At 40.3% G+C, this 19,544-nt stretch overlaps 1 protein-coding gene across 2 annotated transcripts; it reads right to left on the reverse strand.

Moving 5' to 3' along the window:
* Positions 1-390: 390 nt before the first annotated feature.
* Positions 391-16,744, reverse strand: METTL14 (methyltransferase 14, N6-adenosine-methyltransferase non-catalytic subunit). 2 transcript variants are annotated; one of them, XM_083571530.1, is made up of 11 exons: positions 16,584-16,744; positions 15,085-15,173; positions 14,373-14,460; positions 13,666-13,746; positions 13,013-13,100; positions 11,789-11,879; positions 10,354-10,495; positions 10,140-10,232; positions 7,790-7,906; positions 3,557-3,767; positions 391-1,960 (listed from the first exon to the last, which is right to left on the reverse strand). In XM_083571530.1, the coding sequence occupies exons 1-11, from the start codon at positions 16,647-16,649 to the stop codon at positions 1,656-1,658; spliced, it is 1,371 nt and encodes a 456-aa protein (XP_083427656.1). In that variant the 5' UTR covers positions 16,650-16,744; the 3' UTR covers positions 391-1,655. The 2 variants fall into 2 exon arrangements, with proteins under 2 accessions (XP_083427656.1, XP_083427655.1); XM_083571529.1 differs by having other exon boundaries at positions 14,367-14,460.
* Between the last annotated feature and the right edge of the window lie 2,800 nt (positions 16,745-19,544).

Consider the following 19,544-nt stretch of genomic DNA (forward strand, 5'->3'; position numbering starts at 1 on the left):
TCCCCAACTTTCTTGGAGTCGGTATTATACAGGATACAATCAATCTCATCCAGTGGTGCCTTCTCTCATGTAGGATGTGGAAATACACTGGTCTTCAAAAAAACCATAGGTTGCACAATAAACTGACTTTAGAATTTCATTCCTGTTCCACTAGGTGGCAACTCCACCTAATCAAACCAAAAAGGTTAACCCGAGTCACACATTTGTCTTGGATACTGCATAAACAGTTTCACAGCTGAGTTCTCATTTACAGACTTGCATAAAATCACAGTTCTATGAAAAAAATGTATTACTACAGTAAATTAGGGTTTAAAGCTGCAAAGCTGAACGTGAAAACTGACAAGAACCCGCTAATGAAAATAAATATATAAAATAAAGGCAAGCATCCAATAAAATAATTATACATTTATCAAAAATAGTAAAAATACATTCCATCACTTAAAAAGACATTTAAAAGCTGGCTTTCAGGAACCAAAGTACAAGAAATTTTGAGTCGTTACAACTTCTAGTCTGGAGGATTCCTGACAAGATGAGCAGAAATTTCATCAGATTTCATCATATACAACCAATCCATAACATCAGTTTTTTGTGTTTTTTTTAAATGCACACAAATTTCAAGTGATCATTTGGGGGGCTGACAAAGGGAGTACAGCCTGTAGCCCCCACTCTGTTGTTTATGTGGATCAAAGCACCTGGCTGCAATAAAAGAGCAAATGAATTCATATTTACAAGCAGTATTTTAGAAGTAATTTCCTATCATTTGGGTATTATACATACTTACAGCACAATCCAGCCTGGCACTTTCTGAAGTTCCAACAGCTTCAACAGGAAATTCAGCACACCTGAATTTCTTCCACTAAATTGCTACAGTTTAGTTGGACCATATTCTTAAGTGTTTTGAGCCTTCTGCAAGTAAATCTAAACTTTAATTTTTCAGCCAACGAATATGGTAAATTGTTATAGGTATTAGCAAGATTTTAACTTTTTTCTTTTTTAAAAAAGGCAGCCATCACCACCACTTTGCATCATTCCCTGATTACACACATATATGGACTATGTGCTGACATACAGATATGAGGTATCTACAGAATACTGATAATAGGTTCTCTGCGCTTCCTATGAATCATTAGTCTCAAAGTCAATCACCTCTTAAAAGAAAAATTAACATATTTGACACAAGTTGTTAATTAAAATGCCAAATATAATAGTTTCTGTTTACATCAGCACCAATTTTCTAGTATTGCAATGGGAACTAGAGTTGCATTTCATTAGCCTGAGAATAAATAGTGTTTAGAGGAGGCAAGCAAGGATTTTTGTTCGGTTTATGAGTCAAGATTAACAGTAAATAAAATCGGGAAGACCGAGAGTTGATGAAAGCTCTTGAAACCACAACTGAAACCACTGAGAGGTGTTTCTGCTTTGATTTCAACTTTTGTGAATGAGATCTGTCACAAGCACTGGATGTTACTCATCAAGGAAGCTGATGTGCTCTAAATGGGCTGGCTCAAGCAGCATGTATATAAAAAAGAAAGAATACAGTCGGTACTAAAATTCTGGACTCAGTCGCTAATAAGGACAACCTCAGCAGAACGAAGACTTCAAACAAAGGAAAAGCAGTGGTATTAAGGCAGGGAAAGATTGAGACTTTGATACGTTCAGCGAGGAGGAAAGCCACCCCGGTGGGTACCACCCCGTCCTCCCCGGAACCCTCCCCTTTCCCCCCGAAAATTTGTTCTGTTTCTCTCTCTGCCCCTTTCTCCTCGGCCAGCTGAAGTCCCGCCTCTTCCTCCACCCCTCGGTGCGCCACCGCCTCGGTCTTTTGGCGGCGGCGATTTAGGCCTGAGTCTCTCAATCTCTTCTGTACAGCCAGTTAGGTTGGAATTTGGAGCTGTGAAATAGGATGTATATGTTTCTGCGTTGAAGTTGCTGTTTGTGAGTGTGGGTCCCACGGTTAGCCAGCCTAAGAGGAGAAAGAAAAGCAGCAATCAGTGAGATGCGAGCAGAGTTCAGTGCCTTGGTTACCACCTGACTGGATTACTGTAAAACTACATAAAGTTATAGATATTATAGAAATGGAAGCAAACCATTGTTACACACACAAAAAAACCCCCTACTAGGCTTGGTAATCAGATGCTAAAAGCAGAATCTGAACTCCCATTGCTGAAGTGCTGCTAGGGAGGTTCATAGACGAAGGTTAGATTACCTGCTCGGTGGAAAGCGAAGAGAGGCAGGCAAATACGCCACCACATTTGCAGAAGAAACTTTTGGGATTGATTAATTTCTAAGGTGGTCAAGAAAGAAGCAATAATTGGCCAGTATTCTTACACTTCCTTTCCTTTGTTTTTAGAATCCTTTCATCAGTTCTGCTTAGAAAGTGAGCTCTCAAGAAGTATGCATTTATCATTGTTAGAAAATGCATGATCCATTACTCGAGAGAGGAGAGCCTATAAATCCAACATTCTAGTGCCAGAACGAAACTCTCTACAATGCGGTAACCAAACAAGATATACTACGCACAAATCTTTATTCGTACATGCCTCTCTTCAGAAAACTTTATTCACCGTTGTGATACTCAGCATTGGGGAAATCCTCCACTCACTCCAGTACTTAAGTGGAGAAATTTTGCACATAAAAGTTGCATGGTCTCTTTATAAAAGGAATTCAATTTTTGCTCAGTTCCAGATGACATCAGTAGCTCTGGTTATTGCCCCCCCCCATTTTATCCCCACTTATTTAACTGGGGAATATCTCAACAAAGGGTAGAAATGGGGAGCCCTAACCTAGGTTTCAGCACAACATGGCAACCCATGACAGTCTGCTGATATCAAAGGAAATGCATTTATTCTGATGCAAATGTTTAGGATCAGGGTAGGAGTATAAGGGCTAATAAGTTCCTCTTGTGGGAGAACATGTTTTCTCAAACCCAATCAACCAAACAGCTGGAATGAACCAGAATACCATCTAGTCACTGCCCTCTGCACCAAGACAGAATACACCGCATCTGAACTCTTCTAAGATCAACCCAACTACACATGAAAACAGTGGACCATTTCGCTGAATATTGTTTTCTCTCTGACCTTAGTCTTTGAAAAAAAAATGTTCAAAAAGGAGTTAGAATAAGAATCTGCATAACAATTATCTTTCCTTCATTAATAACAGAAATTACTTAGCATTTGTGCACTGAAGATCCCAGCACAAATATTCTTCAATTCACATCTTACACTGCAGATAGCAGAACTCAGATTCTTGCATTCTCATTCTCATTTCCTCCCCACCCCAAGTGCCTTAACTCTGAAATATTTATGTTCCCATCATGTTCTCAGTCCACTTTATTGAAAAAAAATAGTCTCTTGCCTATGAAAGCTCATGCCCTAATGAATCAGTTAGTCTAGGAGTATAAGTAGATTTTGTATTTGGCTGCAACAGATTAATGTAACTACTCTCTAAAGAGTTTCTTTCTTCCACTCATGCACACCATTAATCTTTATAAAAGGTCCACCTCTCCTGGAAAAACTTTGAAATAATGATTAAGTATCAGAATCAGACTAACACTAACCTGGTCGGATTGTGCTATCCCGGCCAAAGAGGTGAAGCCGTCGTCTTCCAAGGCAAAAATGTTCAATGATGTGAAATATTTCCACTGGTTTCTCTATATTGCCAATTTCAGGCTCTTCTGTGATAATTAAATCTATGTCGACATTAGCATGGATAAAGTCTCCATCCGTACTACGACGGACTGTTCCTTTAATGCCCATAAGGCAGTGTTCCTAGGTAGAACAAAACCAAAGAGAAAGTTTTTGGAAGTATATCAGACGCACACAAGAAAATGCCAACCCAGCAAATCCGCATGTCACATATATACAACTGCTTATGGGAGACAGAACACAGCATGCCACTTCTTTTGAAGATCCATCTAACTAGCCAGAGACCAAGACAATGAATGGAGAAATTCTACTTTCTCAGCCGCAGATATCTTTTTAAAATTGAGCATCAAAAGCATGAAAATCATTATTCTAAAGAGCATGACCAAGTCCTCATAAAGTGTTTGTAAAGTGGAAGTGATTGTTATAAAAGTGTGCAAAGTGCACAACAGAGATATGTTATGAATAGCAAGGTTAAATCTGCCCCACATTATGGAAGATAAAAGATTGAGCAACTGAAGAAGCGTATTTTATAAACCCTCCTGAAGTGGTTACCAAAGCTGCCATCTTTCCCAGCACCTCTTATCACTAGTCAGTGCTCAGAGGATGGCTTTGCCCTCCACCTAAACTGACCTGCCTCTTCCAGTCCAAACCAAGTGAAGTAGACAGGCACTATACAAAGAGCAGAGATGGCTTGTGTTCTGGGCGCTGATTAGTGGCGCAAAGAAGAGCTGCAGGTGACCTGTATGCTCAGCACATATTTGCCTTATGCTGAGTTTTAATGCTGCTCTCAACTGCGATTTAACAGCTGTGTTTTTATTGACCATATAAATTGGTTGTGTTAGTATTATATAAGTCCTGTTGGCTGAAGAGCACAGAAAAAATATCTAAAATAAGGAAGAACTGGCACTGGAAAGGTACAGGACAGGGATGTCAACTTGGATAAAGTATTGGGGTCCAGGTAAACCCTGCCCAGCGCAATCAACCACAAGATGCGGTGCACACACACCATTTCAATGGCAATGACCATCAACTTTGGGGGTCCTAGCCCCCTCAAACTTTTTTTGGGGGGGCAAAGGGACCTTGGGCCCTAGGAGTTGGCTCCTATGGTACAGGATGAGAAAGGAGGAGGTAGCTATGGTGATGAGAGCCACAGAGATGGGCAGATGGAGGAAGCAGCAGCAGCTCTCAGCTCAGGCAGAGTGTAGAGCAGGCATAGGCAAACTCAGCCCTCCAGATGTTTTGGGACTACAACTCCCATCATCCCTGACCACTGGTCCTGTTAGCTAGGGATGATGGGAGTTGTAGTTCCATCTGGAGGGCTGAGTTTGCCTATGCCTGGTGTAGAGGTTGGGGATCTTCTGTATGAATCGGCATCTCTCCCAAGCATGTGTCCAAACAGAGATATTCTCTGGAGTTCGCAGAAGGGGTGGGGGATTTTCCCATGTGTCCACAGTTAAGTATAACATCCCTCTGAAACAAACTGGTTTTGGCTGACCGCCTAATAAGGTGAACTATGTCGGTCCACAGATTTGCTCCTCTTTGATTAACCCCTGTCCTCCTAGTGATAAGGCTGTGGATTTAATCAACAAGGTGCCCATTAATTCTGTGCGCTACACAGTTACTTATTTTTATGCAGTGGTATTTGCAATTATAGACAAAAATAATTTCCAAAAAACCCAAAACTAAACAGTGTAGTTTTATGCAGCTTCTTTCCACAAATTCAAATGCTCAATAGTAGTTAATTGCAGTATGCTATGGAATCAGTACTAATTGACTTAGATAACCCCAAGAACTGCCCTGTGTCAATTAAACGGACGATGACGCTCAATGTCTACTCTATTCTAATGTTAAAGATGAAGGCAAGTGGCTATTCACACAGAGATAGTCTACATAACTGATGTAAGATTACTTGCAGGTTCTGCAGATTAATCTGGTTTTGAAGACCACCACCCAAATGGGCAATTTCCCCCAGATCATAAAATGCTGATTTACTGAAGTCGCCAGATGGTTTTCACAAAATTGCAGACATGAATGAATAATCATTTCCAGATCTCTGGCGCAAGCTGTAGGGGTTCACATTTTGAAAAAGGAGAGAAAGAAAAATGACCACTTGGACATGTACTGCAATTCTCAAAACTTTAGTCTCTGGTAAAACAGCACTGAGGTTTAAACAGATGAGGAACTTTTCTAAACTAGTGCTAGTGCTTCTACCTCAGTACTGAAAGCAACAATGCAATACTCAAGGCACCCAAGGACACTAAAGCTGCTAATCAGGGAGAAAGAACCCATCAACATTGTATAAAAGCAGCATATAAGTAAATGTCCATTGTAGACATGAATCAACTTCTCATACTTTCAACATGTGTATTTCTCATGAGTATTTCAAGACTTGTAAGTGACCACAGAATTTAAGACACACACAGGGATAACAAAAACTGTTTTAAGCTAAATATACAATTAAATATGACAAATTCAAGAAGCTTACTTTGTAAGATGCCATATAAGGTCTATAATAACAACCAGTCACCAGGTATCCTTTAGCAAGTCACCCCACCCTACTCTCCAGCTTGGCTTAACATCTAGCCTGATGAAGAGTTCTGGATAACTTAAAAGCTTGTTCAAAGTGTTGTGCATTTTGTTTAGCCACAAGAAACATATTCCTGACTGTGAACTTCATAGTTTTTCTTAAGGACCAACATGTATGTGGTCCTCCCGCCTCCCTCACCACAGCATATAACATGTAAAGTTAGGCTCCGTTCTCCTCTCACCCACTATTTCAGATCGAACTAGACAAGTGAGGAAATGCTGGTAGGATCATTTTTGGAGAAACCTGTGTTATACAATTAAACAAATCTCTTCGCTGCTGCTGTAAATAACCTTAGTCATTCATCACAAAGAAATACAGTTGTTTGAGAAAGTACTACGAATACTTTCAAGCCCTTAATAGATTGCACCCCTATGCAAATGAATGCATTCAATCACTTCTTTTCCTTCAGTCCTTCTCCAAGCCGCTGTATCATCTTTACAGACCGCAAACTCACCACAGTAGTGAGCCCATCTCAATTTACATAAAGTATTGTGTGTATCACTAATGCTCTGCAAATACTGAGTTAGACACAGACCTTAAAATGTGTTTGGTGACAGTTTCCTTGATGCTGCTATCATTAGGGAAACTAACAGAAACAAATGTCATAGAGTAAACTACATACATATGCAACCAATTCCTGATACTGCTTGCTTCAGAAAAAGCAGCAATCTCAAGAAAGGGCAATTTGAGAGAAGATATTGAACCACTCTCCAACTGCTGCCACCCAACATTGCTTTTATCTAGGGAAAGCAGCTATCAGGCTTTTGCTAAGCACATCTTAAATTTCTCCAGGTAATCCTACTGACATTTTTCCAAGGGTGGAAAGTCTTAAACAATTTAACTCTACACTAACTTATTTTTTCTGCTCTATCACTTCTCAATGACATCCTATCAAACACAAAGTAATATCCCAGAAATCTGCTCTAGTAAGAGGCACAGTTGTCTTAAGGAACTGGTGTGGCTCCAGTTCTACAATGCATTTAGCATTGTAGGGTAGTGATAGCAATCCCAAACTGCTCTTGAGAAAACCAAGAGAACCCCTTGCTACCAATATATTTTATTTACATTTCAATGTAGGAGTCTTAATAGTTGACAAAATGAAAGTCAATCACACTGCATTCCCATCTATAGCAACAGACTAGCACAAAGAAAACTATACAAGGCATTCTACCCCCTCTTCCATCATCTCCTGAAGGGTGACAGAAGGGCAAAGTATTTCTAAGACGCCTTATCCTATCTGATCTGCATTTCAATAAGAATGACTGAATAAGAGCATTCAAAAGTTTCCCAAAAAGAACTTCATGAAGCTGTTAGATGAAGACAAGAGAGGATTTCAATATTTACTCAGACGAAGCTAAGAGTCCACAAATGTTAAAAATTGGTCACCCATTTTCTAAAATCATTATCAGATAAACTTACATTTGAAAGCAAAAGAAGTAAGCTGCTCTGTAACTCCTTTCCTAAAATTACAACAGCTACCAACAACAGCAGAACATCTGGTGGTTTTTGTGGAACTACTAAATTAAGAGGAGATGAAGAAATTCAGACAAAGACGTACCTTTGTTCTTTGAAAGACAGCCTTAGGGTCCAGAGTCTTGGTCTTCCCAGGATTGTTTTTGTTGGTTTTAATCCAACAGATGTCTTCACATCTTCTATAGCCCCATTTACGCAAACACTGAAACATTTCAACAAAGGGGGAATAAAATTAGACAATCACTTTGTACAATACACAGAAGTAGAATAAGATATTTCACTTCTGGCATGCCTAAAAGCTTCTTCCTCTCCTGTACATTTTTCAGAATCGGATCAAATTCCAATTGTTAAAGCAAAAGCCACCTTGAAATTTCCACCGTGGTTATTCTAGCAACACTACTAAATATTTATTTATGCAGGACATCATTTCATGTGAAGGAGTGTATGCTTAAACATTTGCTACCATGGTGGAGATGCATTGGCATGACACTAAGCATACATACGGTGCAATCCTATGCATGGTTGCTTGGAAGCAAGTCCCATTGTGCTTAAAAGGGCATACACCCTTGAAAGCCTGTTCATGATTGCAGGCAGATACCTATATTGACAGAGGGAAGTATGGCATGGGAAGATGGCCAAACAAGGTCTAAGATGTAGTGCTGGAAAGCCTCCAGTCAATTGTACTGGGGAATTTCAACATGTATACCAATCTAAGCCAGCTCAGGGCTTCAATGGCTGCCATGACAACTATGAAGCTGTCAATACTTGCATTTGCTTGGCAGTTGATGCCATAGCTGGGATAGAACCCCTAATAGCAGTTTGAAAGAATATCTGGCCAGATGTTGTGGCCCAGGGATGAGAACAAGGCACTTTAGGGGTGTGGCCAGCCACATCTCTTGACCCTTGCCATTCTTGGCTGACAACAGCTCGCTAAAAAGGGCTGACTAAATGGAACCAGCGGGTGATGATATCCAACTCTTCTCTCTATATACTATCTGAATCAGGAAAGGCTGTGCAGGTGCTGAACCACTGATAGACACAGTAATGGGCTGGGTGTAAGGGCCAAATACATCCATAATACACCTACTTCCTAATTCCTGGATGTGTGAACCACCCACCAAACTGAAGTTGTTGGTGGGTTGTTCACACATCCAGGAATTAGGAAGACGGTCTATTATGGATGTATTTGCTGAAGAAGCAGTTATGTAGCTGGGCAGGTACTGCTTCATCCAGTTCTGTCACTTGAGGTCCAGATGACTACAATGGCTAGTCGTGTCCATTTCCAGTTATAAATGATTTGCCACCTGTGGCCTTTCCTTGACTGAGACATCCTGCCACAGTTCTCCATGCCCTGGTAAGTTCCCGGTTAGTCTACTGTAATGCACTCTACCCTCAAGGATGATTCAGAAGCTGCAGCTGATGCAGAATGTCCCTGCAAGAGTCATTATACAATACTGACACTTTGAGAACCATTATGCAATACTGATTCTTCGGGTGTACCAACCTGATGGCGTACCAACCATCAATTTGCTATAAAAAAAACCCTATTCAACGCATTGCTTTAATGTGCAAAGCCTTAAATAAACTTGGACCCAAACTTGGAGAAGAGCATCTCCCTACATCTGCTGGCCTAGGTTTTGACCTCTTCAGGAAAGTCCCTTCTCATAGTGAAGCTTGTTGTGCAGTGACACAAAACACAGCATTCTCTGTGGTGGCACCCTGCCTGCGCAGCTCAGTTCCACTGGAGATATGCTTCTCTCCATTCCAGGGTCAGAGCGAGATGCATTTTTTTGCCTTGGCTTTTGAGGTAGGAGTGTAACGTTCAGTGATCTGTATTTTTATGTCTGGTGCTGATCTGCTAACCTGATTGTATATTTGAATGCTGTTGGTTTTAATGTTGTTTTAGAAATGTTAGTGAGTACGGAATAGAGTTTTGTTTGTTTTTGTATACTGCCCTGTGATTCTAAGTAATGAATGGCTGCCTGAAACTGCAATAAATGAAAACAATAACAAGAAACTGTTTTAAAGACCATGCATAAAACTGAACATGCTAGCTCCCTGTTAGCAAAGGTAGGCAGTGCAGAGAAATTATTGGTTTAATGAGAAGAATATTTAGGATACCAGTGCTTCCATGGCTCTTTCAATCAAAAGCACAGCAAACTGCCAGAAGAAGGCAACCTAGTGCTGAAGAACCTAAGAGATACCAAAACTACAAAGAGAAAAATGATCTCTTGAAACAGTGCATGGTATTTTTCACGGGTGCCCATCTGGAAAATAAGGATTAACATTTGATTGATTTCATATCTGCCTCACCCCATTATCTAGGGAAATAGTAAGAGAATTATTCTGCATTTAAAGTGACAAGAAACAGAAACAAAGTGATACTATAAGGTCTGAGAAAGTATGTGGCCCAGTGTACTGGAGCAGGATCTTACCATTCTGCCAAGATCAAGGCCCTCCCCAGAACCACACCAAAGAAAGACAAAAGAACGCGGGGAAGCTAGCTCCTCTATATCTAGCTTCATGATCTAAAAGAGACAGAACAAAAAACATTTTAAGCAAATAGAGTAATACACACAAGAGGCTCATGGATAGCTAAAAATATAACAAGCATTCATCCTGTAAAGGTTTTTCAAAAAGCAAACTCACTTCATCCCAATTCCAGCACTTCTCATTAGCTGTAATGCCAGTCTCCCTATAGTATTCTTCCAATGGCGGCTCCAAAAGAATCACATCAAACTTGAACTTAAGTTCACGCATATCAAAAGCCTCCAAGTCAGCTTGTAAATACCTATATTCACAGACAAAATACAAGGTTGCTTGGATGAATTAGTGCAGGATTTTCCAGTTAAGTTGAAAATTTCTCAGCAGTTACTGACAATGATACATATCTCACACAATGTTCATGGAATGAACAAAATATGTACAGATGAATGGCATTTCAGAGTAAATATCTATTATTTACATACATGAGAAGTAACACACACTCTTGGAGAACCCAATTCCTACGGTGAAGCTGCACAAATTATAATATTCTTGGTTTGAGTGAATCACTTCAAATTTGGAAAACCACAAACAATTGTTGACCACTAGACACCTCATTATATAGAAACTGATGTCTGAAATCAGATCTGGCCACCATTATTCTATTAAATTTTACAAATGTTGCTACAAAATTGCACTCCTAGGTAGATGAAAAATTAGACTCAGAGCACTGTGATTGTTTTTAAATCAGCACAACTTTAATTCTATTTAAAATTATGTCCAACTTTACTCTAAAATTCTCTTCAAAGATTTTTCTAGGGCCTCTTCTTGGATAGTTATTGACCTACAAGCAAGGTAGCTTTTGAAAAAAGCATTGTCAGCAATCATAAAAATGATTATTACTATAGCTGGTTTATACGGTGCAACAGTCTCCTCTTTGACACAATTTTACTAACCAGTTTCAAACCACGATTGGTTCATATAGAGACTGGTTAGTAAAATTGTATCAAAGAGGAGACTGCTACACCGTATAAATCCCCTTTCTATGCAGGAAGCTCACTACTACAGCATCCCTGATAGGTGACCTTCCAGCTTGCTTAAAAACCTGAAATGAATAAGTACTTGCTTCAAGAGGCAGTGTATTCCACTGCATAAATTTCTTCCTAGCAGGTTAGTCTTTTTCATGTAATTTGAACCTGTTGGTTCAAGTCTTACTCCCTGGAGTAACAGATAACAAATGCTTACAGGAAGCCCAAAAGCAGGATCCAAGTGCAACACAACTTTCCTAGCAACTGGTATTCAGAGGCACACTGCTATCATGACTAGCAACCTCTGAGAGCTTTATCCACCATACATTTGTCTAATCCTCTTTTCATGTCATTCTAGATCAGGGTGGGGGGACCTTTGGCTCTGCAGATGCTGCTGAACTACAACTCCCATCAGCCCTAGTAATCTAGTGAATCCTAGTTCACCTTGCTTATTTCATAAATAGAACATGCAAATCTTAAACAGGTGCTGAAAGGGGTTTAGTTAGCAGTCTAACAATAATCAATGTTAAGCCAGTCTGAAGAACAGAATCCAGCTCATTTAGTGTACTTACATAGGGGGAGTGTTCGATTTAGATATTAGCTCATCCTTCAGTCTGATAAGCTCTCGAAGCTTTGGATATTCTTCAAACCTGTCTGCTAAGCCTAAGAGAAAAACATGCCATTTTTATGCTACAGAATTACGTTTTCATAAACAGGTGAAGAAGTTTAATTTGACACAGACTCTTTGGCACAAACCCTTTCATTGAACTTGAGCTAGATGCTACAACTTAGTCAAGCATAGAACCACTTTGTGTTACAACCCAAATTTCTACCTGACCTTGCCAAAAGCCAGTAATTTCAGTGCACCATTGCATGTAATATTTGAACAGATTACAAATGCCATCTTTTGGGGCAGAATACCCTGCACTAATCTAGCCTAGAACAGGAGAGGAACACACACACTGCTCTGTAAATGCAACATCAGCTACTTTCACCAACAATCATGTCAACCCTGCCAGTATCCAGTAGCTGTGGAGATGACACTGAGATTTCCCCATGTCAGCCGGACACAGGAGAATCCAACCCATTTACACTAACAGGGATATACTATGTCCTCCTACTCCCATCCCCCAGGCAACCTGCCAGAAATGTCATTTATTTATATATGAAGTGATAATCCACACTTTCATAATACAGCAGAATACAACATACAAGAATAAAATCAACTAAAATATCCACACACAAAACATAATTAAAAACATCAATAAATGCTGATCGGTCAAATGATGTGACACGTGAACCAGGCTAAGAAGTGTCTAAAGTCTTTTTACAGATGTCTGGTTGAAGCCTGCTATTTTTATTTTTAGGCATGGCTACCTGAAATCTAATTTTTGATTTCTGTGTATTACATACTTAGAGGAATTCTAACTTTTAAAACGTATTTAAAAAATTATTTCTGCAAAAGAAATGCCATTGCATTTGGAAGATAGATCACAAATATTTGAGACAGGATTCTTCAGCCAAGACAGGAAAAAGCAGTGATTCCTACCCTCTTCTCCACCCCTGCCCTCTGTACCATAAGTAAACTGGTATACAGCTAAACACCATTCAATAAAGCCTTCCACACAGACCACTAATTTTGCTGACACTACTCTCAAAGGCAGATCTGGAAACATCTGATATCCTGTTTTCTCAGGATAATAGTGAATAATAACTCCTACAACTCTTGCATGCAGAAACCATATGGCAAACATGAAAAACCACTTCATAAATTCATTCATGTTATTCTGACATACCCACATCTCTGATGAAGTTCTGAGGCCTATGTCCAGTATCCACAAAGTGTTGGCAATAATCGTTATGAGGATTTAAGCTCTGGGTCCCCTACAGGAAGAAAAACACCCAAGAACATAGATTAGCAAAATGATGCACATCAGAGATACACTGGTTTTATCATGCCGTTTGCACACGAAGGAACCCAACACTATGCACAGGGTTTGGCTCAATTATCTTGATATCGCTTGCAGACAAGTGATCCATTATCTCCCCGCTCGCTATTATCCTAACATGCTTCAATTCTAATGCACAGCATATCCTGCTCATCCCTTTTTAATGACATGAGGCATATAGCAAATAGAACAGTATAACCACCATTTTAGGCAACCAACTTTGCCACCTTTCAACCTTGTCATCATTGTGCATAACAGAAGCTTCAATGTTGTGGAATGCTGCAGCTTTAGTGTTTAACGCTGGTCAAAAGTATATCTAGGAGTATGCTTTTGTTAATTCAGTATTATTTATTTATTTATTGAATTTATATACCGCCCTATACCTGCAGGTATAACAATCCTAAATTAAAGTCCTAAATTTGTATTTCCAGTTATTTCAGGTGCAATAATGATGTAAGATAGGAAAACAATGGCAACACTGCGGTATATGAATTGGTTACCTTAAGAAAAGTACTGGAATCTTTGTAAATTTCCTCTTCATAAGGCAGGTTCTCTTCATCTTGTTGCAATTCTACTTCATCCTTTGGAAGAAAGCACATTTTATATGAATGTAGAGACAGGATGTTTCTCTTCTCGTTATCCTTCCACTTCTGGATGAAAGAAGACTGTCTATGAACATTAGCTTCCTGCAACAGCAGATCATGAGTGGTTCCAATGACAGATGTTTTTGGGGGGCAGGGAGGAGAATAAAATCTAATGGTGCCAGAAAGGCCCCTCTCTGTCATTACTGAAAAAATTACACCTTACAAATTACATTACAAACTAAACAATCTCCTATATTACACTATTATTTCACTAAAGAGGAAAGATAAGCCTTTTGATGTTGACTGGCTATATGTATATCATCATATAGTAGCATACTGTTTAAGGCAGCAAAATAGTTTCTCCATTGAGATAGCTATCAAACTATTTGTGCACCAGTATTAAAACAGGAACAGATCCAAAGACAATTCTTCAAGTCTTAAAAACCACTACATGATAAATTGTGGCCTTAATTATTAAAATACGTAACGTCAAGGTGCTTTGAAAAAGCAAACCTTATTATATTAATGTCTTCAGACCTCTGCATTTCATATAACTCCATTAGAAAGAATGACAGACATATGCTGCTATTATAAGAAGAGGGATTACTGCGACACACTTTAACCTTATATTCTTCTATTTCTTCTTCATCAGCTTCTCCCTCATCTGGATATCTGCGTTTGGCATTTGGTGCAGATGTATCATAAGCGGCCCTGCAAATGTGGAAGAAAACAGTCTAGAACACATCTAATTAACATGATTTGAACAGCAGTTTCACTTATTTCTGGTTCTTATCTCATTGGATATGGCACCATCTTTACTTCTATGGCAAATCAGGACTCTCCCAATTTAAAGCTTACTGGAGAAACAGTGGCATGGATTCGAAGATTAATTCACTTAAGGAAGTCCATGAAATAAACGTTCCCCAACCTCCACTCTGCAGGCCAGGAAAAGCCTCTCTAGAAGTGGGGAAGGCTCCTGAATAAGCTTATTTTCATATTTATGTTGGACATCAGAAGTGCAAAGAAACTCCTGCTTGACATAAAGTCATACCCCAGATAAACTGTAAATTCAGGCACTATTAGAGAGCTTACTAGAGACAATATATGCATTTACAAATAAGACCACAGTGATTAATATACTACTATTTGCCAAACTCTTTTGTCCTTTACAATGAAATGCGTTTCCAGCTTTTTGCTGACAAACTGAGCAGTCTGCATTAGTCAAGATCAAAAAGAACTCAAGCTCCTTAGTGACACAGCAGTTGACACAATCTCCCTTCTCCCTCTGAACTGCTTACGGTATGAGAAATGCAACCAACCTCTTTTAGTACAAACCTGCATGCTTCCCTCGTTTCAGCGATTTCCCTCTGCTCATCCTTGCTATTCAATACTGCACCAATGCTATCAGCACTTTCAGCCCCAAGCTGGAAGAAAAGCAAAAAACGAAGAACACCATAAACAGCACACTTAGTACCCAACGAAAAAGCCAGAGATGAAAGGTTTGCTATAAACATAACACATTTTCACCATTTCCAGTGGCTTTGTTTGAATAATTAAACCCCACTGAATTCACCTCTGAATAAGTTGTGCTGAGTATGTAATGGGGCCAAGGGCACCTGAGTAAGCTTTATACCTGAGTAGGGTTTTTAACCTGCGTCTCCCATAAAGTCTTGCCTTCCCCAGCCTGGCTGCAGCCCCAAACACCTGGAGAGCTCCGGCTGGGGGGGGGGGGGGGCTGTCTTCCAACACAGGCTCTCTCAATGTACAGTGGTACCTCGGGTTAAGTACTTAATTCGTTCCAGAGGTCCGTTCTTAACCTGAAACTGTTCTTAACCTAAACAGCTTACCTTTAGCTAACGGGGCCACCTGCTGCTGCCGTGCCACCGGAGCACGATTTCTGTTCTCATCCTGAAGCAAAGTTAATAACCCAAGGTACTATTTTCCCAATAATGATGTATGGAAGTGAGAGCTGGACCATAAAGAAGGCTGATCGCTGAAGAATTGATGCTTTTGAATTATGGTGCTGGAGGAGACTCTTGAGAGTCCCATGGGCTGCAAGAAGATCAAACCTATCCATTCTGAAGGAAATCAGCCCTGAGTGCTCACTGGGAAGACAGATCCTGAAGCTGAGGCTCCAATACTTTGGCCACCTCATGAGAAGAGAAGACTCCCTGGAAAAGACCCTGATGTTGGGAAAGATGGACACAAGGAGAAGGGGATGACAGAGGATGAGATGGTTGGGTGTTCTTGAAGCTACCAACATGAGTTTGACCAAACCGCAGGAAGCAGTGGAAGACAGGAGTGCTGGCGTGCTCTGGTTCATGGGGTCACGAAGAGTCGGACACAACTAAACTACAACAAAACTATTTCTGGGTTAGTGGAGTCTGTAACCTGAAGCGTATGTAACCCGAGGTACCACTGTATTGTATTATCACTTGGAAAAGAGCCCTGGAAAGCACACTGTTAACAGAAACTCTGAATTACTTTAAAGGCAATAAAAACACGGCCGTCATTTATCATCATTATTTATAAATAACACCACCAAACAGATGTACCAGGAAACACACCACCCCTCCCAAAGCTCCCAGAGACAGGAGACTGAACTATTCCTATACAGCCCCCTCGACCTCCCACCCTCGTCTCCATGGCGACGGCAACCCCCCTCCCTCCCCACTAGGGGAAACTCGGGCTTTACGTCACAGCAGTGCGCTAATTATGAGACTCATTAGGAGACGGGAGACAAGCCACTCTGCCCCCACCCCACCCCGTCGTCGCTTCCCGAAGGACAGCTGCCGCCTAGAGATAATCGACTCGGGTGTCCAAGCCGCCTCTACCTGCTGAGCGAGGAGCTGCCGGCGCAGTTTTTGCCGCTCTCTGATCTCCTGCAGGCGGCTGTTCATCCTCGTCCGACGGATTCGCGGGCGAAAGAACTGTCGTCGCCTACTTGGCGCCTACCTAAAACGACACTTCCGCCTTCCTCTATAGCCGGCACCATCGACGGTAATGAGTTTTGCCAGTACTTTCGTAGGAATGAATGGAATATAATGTGCAGAAGTGAATGGAACCTGTGCGACCGCTCTCGTTCCGGTAGCTGTGAGCGGCCATTTTTGTTGAGGGCAGCGGAAACCGTCTGGCTTGGCTGCTTTAGTGTGGGGTTTGGTTTGCCTTTTAATTAACCGTTTCAATGAAAGTTGCTAAAAGGCGCATTAGAAATATGCCACATAAACCAATCGATTCAAATTGTTGTTTCATTATTGAAAAAGCAAGCAAACAGTTTATTTTTCCAGGCAAAAGCAGGTTCATTGTCATTCTTATTTTATTTTTTTAAACAAATATCTGTATGTAATTGGCATATGGACGTTGTTGGTGTCTACAGCTTTCACCTTATTTTTGTATTTTTTGTGTGGTGTGCCTTTCACTACCTTGAATACAGCATTCATATGATGCTGCAGCTGTGACACATCTTCTCCTGGCTTAATTGGAGTGTACTGTACAGGAGTCTTCCGCCTTCTCAGACCTGGGACCCACCTTTAACCCAAACATAGATTTGAGGATTCATTTCTTAAATTTTCACCATGGTGATAGTACTGCTGTTGTGACCTTGGACCAGGTTGTGACTTAGTGGTGGGTCCAGGCCCACCAGTTGAAGATCCCTAAATACTATTGGGTGTATGTAGGCTTGCTTTATCGGGCTGTAGATGCACCATACATTTAAAGCGTATTGCTTTCTACCTTCCCAGCAGAGAATCCTGGAAACTAATTTAGCCATCACAGAGCTACGATTCCCAGGACTTTTAACAGACTGTAGTTCACAGGGTTCTTTTGGGGAAGTCATGTGGTTTAGATGTATGGTGTGTGCACAGCCAAGTATACCATTATGAGGCAGGGTTGTTTCAAAAACCTTTGCTGCGCAGGTATAAGCAGGTTGACAGTATTTGGAAATAAGCTCCACTATGTTCATTGTTGTCATTCCCAGCGCTGTTTTTCTAGAAAAAGAGGTGCCAGAATAATGGCAATGGTGCCCACCTGAGAGGTGAGTTCCGGCTGGAAAAAAGCCCTGGTTATTCCTATGTATTGAAAAAGTATTGTGTTGTTAAATTCTTCATGGTTTTCCCCAGGGGGAACCCTGGACATGATACAGCTTATAGCCCCACATCACTAATGTTTTAAGATTTTTCATAATTTATAAGAATACCTATAAATAATAATGGAAGTGAAACAAAATAATTCAAATTAGGACTTTTAAAAACAGGTATCTGGCATTATTTGTTTAATGTATTTTTTATTGACAATGATATAATAATCGAATAGTACCTGTGCCCTATTCAGCTTTGTGTGTGATTGAGTCAATTCAATAATGCATCCTGAATAAATAACAGCAATTGAATTAGTCTGCTGTTCACTGTCACAGTAACTTTGAAGCACATCAGATCATATGACCAGACCACTGTAAGAATGTGGTTAGGGTTGATGGAAAAAGTTCATTTATACACAATATGCTCTGAAGCAGGTTCTCCGTCTCTCACGTTGGAAATAATATAGAAATTAGGAACCAGCATTTCGCTAGCTGTGAACCTCAAGAACGTATAAATTAAATTATTCTGGGTCGTGTGATGGAGCTCTCTCTGGTAGAGCTGCTGAGAACCTCATTCAAAAACACACTTGTGGGCTTCATGGCATAAGTGGGGTACATTCATCCCTCGCAGTAACAAAATATTAATAGGGAAATGGAATTTGAACAGCTGTGCATCCCCTAATACATTTTGACCCACCTCAAATCATAGAACCAGACCACCAGGAGACTGCTCCCTGTGAGCAGCTGCATACTACTGCACATTCCAAAAGTGGTCTATGTGGGTATCCTCATACCTCACCTTGGAAACATAAATGCAAAGAAGGAATTAGTTTCACCACTTCTGCATCCAAAAATAGACTTTGTATCCCCCCAAAGTATTATCCGGACCACTCAGAAATTGCCCTCTATGAGCTTTTATATCCCAGTGCTCAATATTTGATGTGGTTTTATAGATTTCTGTTATATCAAATAACTGCCTGGAGAACAAATGCATTCTACTTCATTTTGTCAACTCAAGCACGTGGAGCCACATAAATACAATTTGGCAGTATTCAGCAAAAATGAAGCGTTTTATGTCCATTTGATTTCAGTGGAACGGATGATCATGTTCAATATTAATATCTAGAACAGCTTTTTGCAAAGGTTTAACACAAACAAGGATATTTGTTGATCGTTGCTAAGCTGTATGAATATATGATTTTCTTTTACTAAACTGGATCTCCCACCCTTAACATTGAAAAAATAATGCTTTAGTGAACTGCCAAACTGTCCCAGTCATATAGCTACTACAGTATCGGTTCCCAAAACTGCACAACTCTGTTTTGAAGTGAACGGTGCTTAACTATTAATATCATTTTACATGGAAAGATTAGGAACAGTTTTTCTAAGGAAAAATGCATTTTTAAGTTATGGAAAACATGAGCTGGCTAAAAAGTAAAATAAAGTATCAAATAACAAACCTAATTTTGAAATAGATATGCACAGTCATATCAGGGAGCAGCTAGACACATTAGCACAGGGTGTTTGGTTACTTTTCTAGTAGGAAATGCTATTTTGTCACTTGATCCACATTATAAGGAAATAGTCAGGACATTCCTGCTGTGTGTGAGGCTAAGCTTCCTCCTTGGTTTTAGCCCCCCTGCCTGCCTGCTCCCCCCACCCCAAGAGTTATGCTCATCAGAATGCATTTGACTACTGGAAGACAGATAGGGAAAATTAA

The sequence above is a fragment of the Podarcis filfolensis genome (genome assembly GCF_964270895.1).
Source record: "Podarcis filfolensis genome assembly, chromosome: 9".
In the NCBI taxonomy this organism is placed as follows: Eukaryota; Metazoa; Chordata; class Lepidosauria; order Squamata; family Lacertidae; genus Podarcis; species Podarcis filfolensis.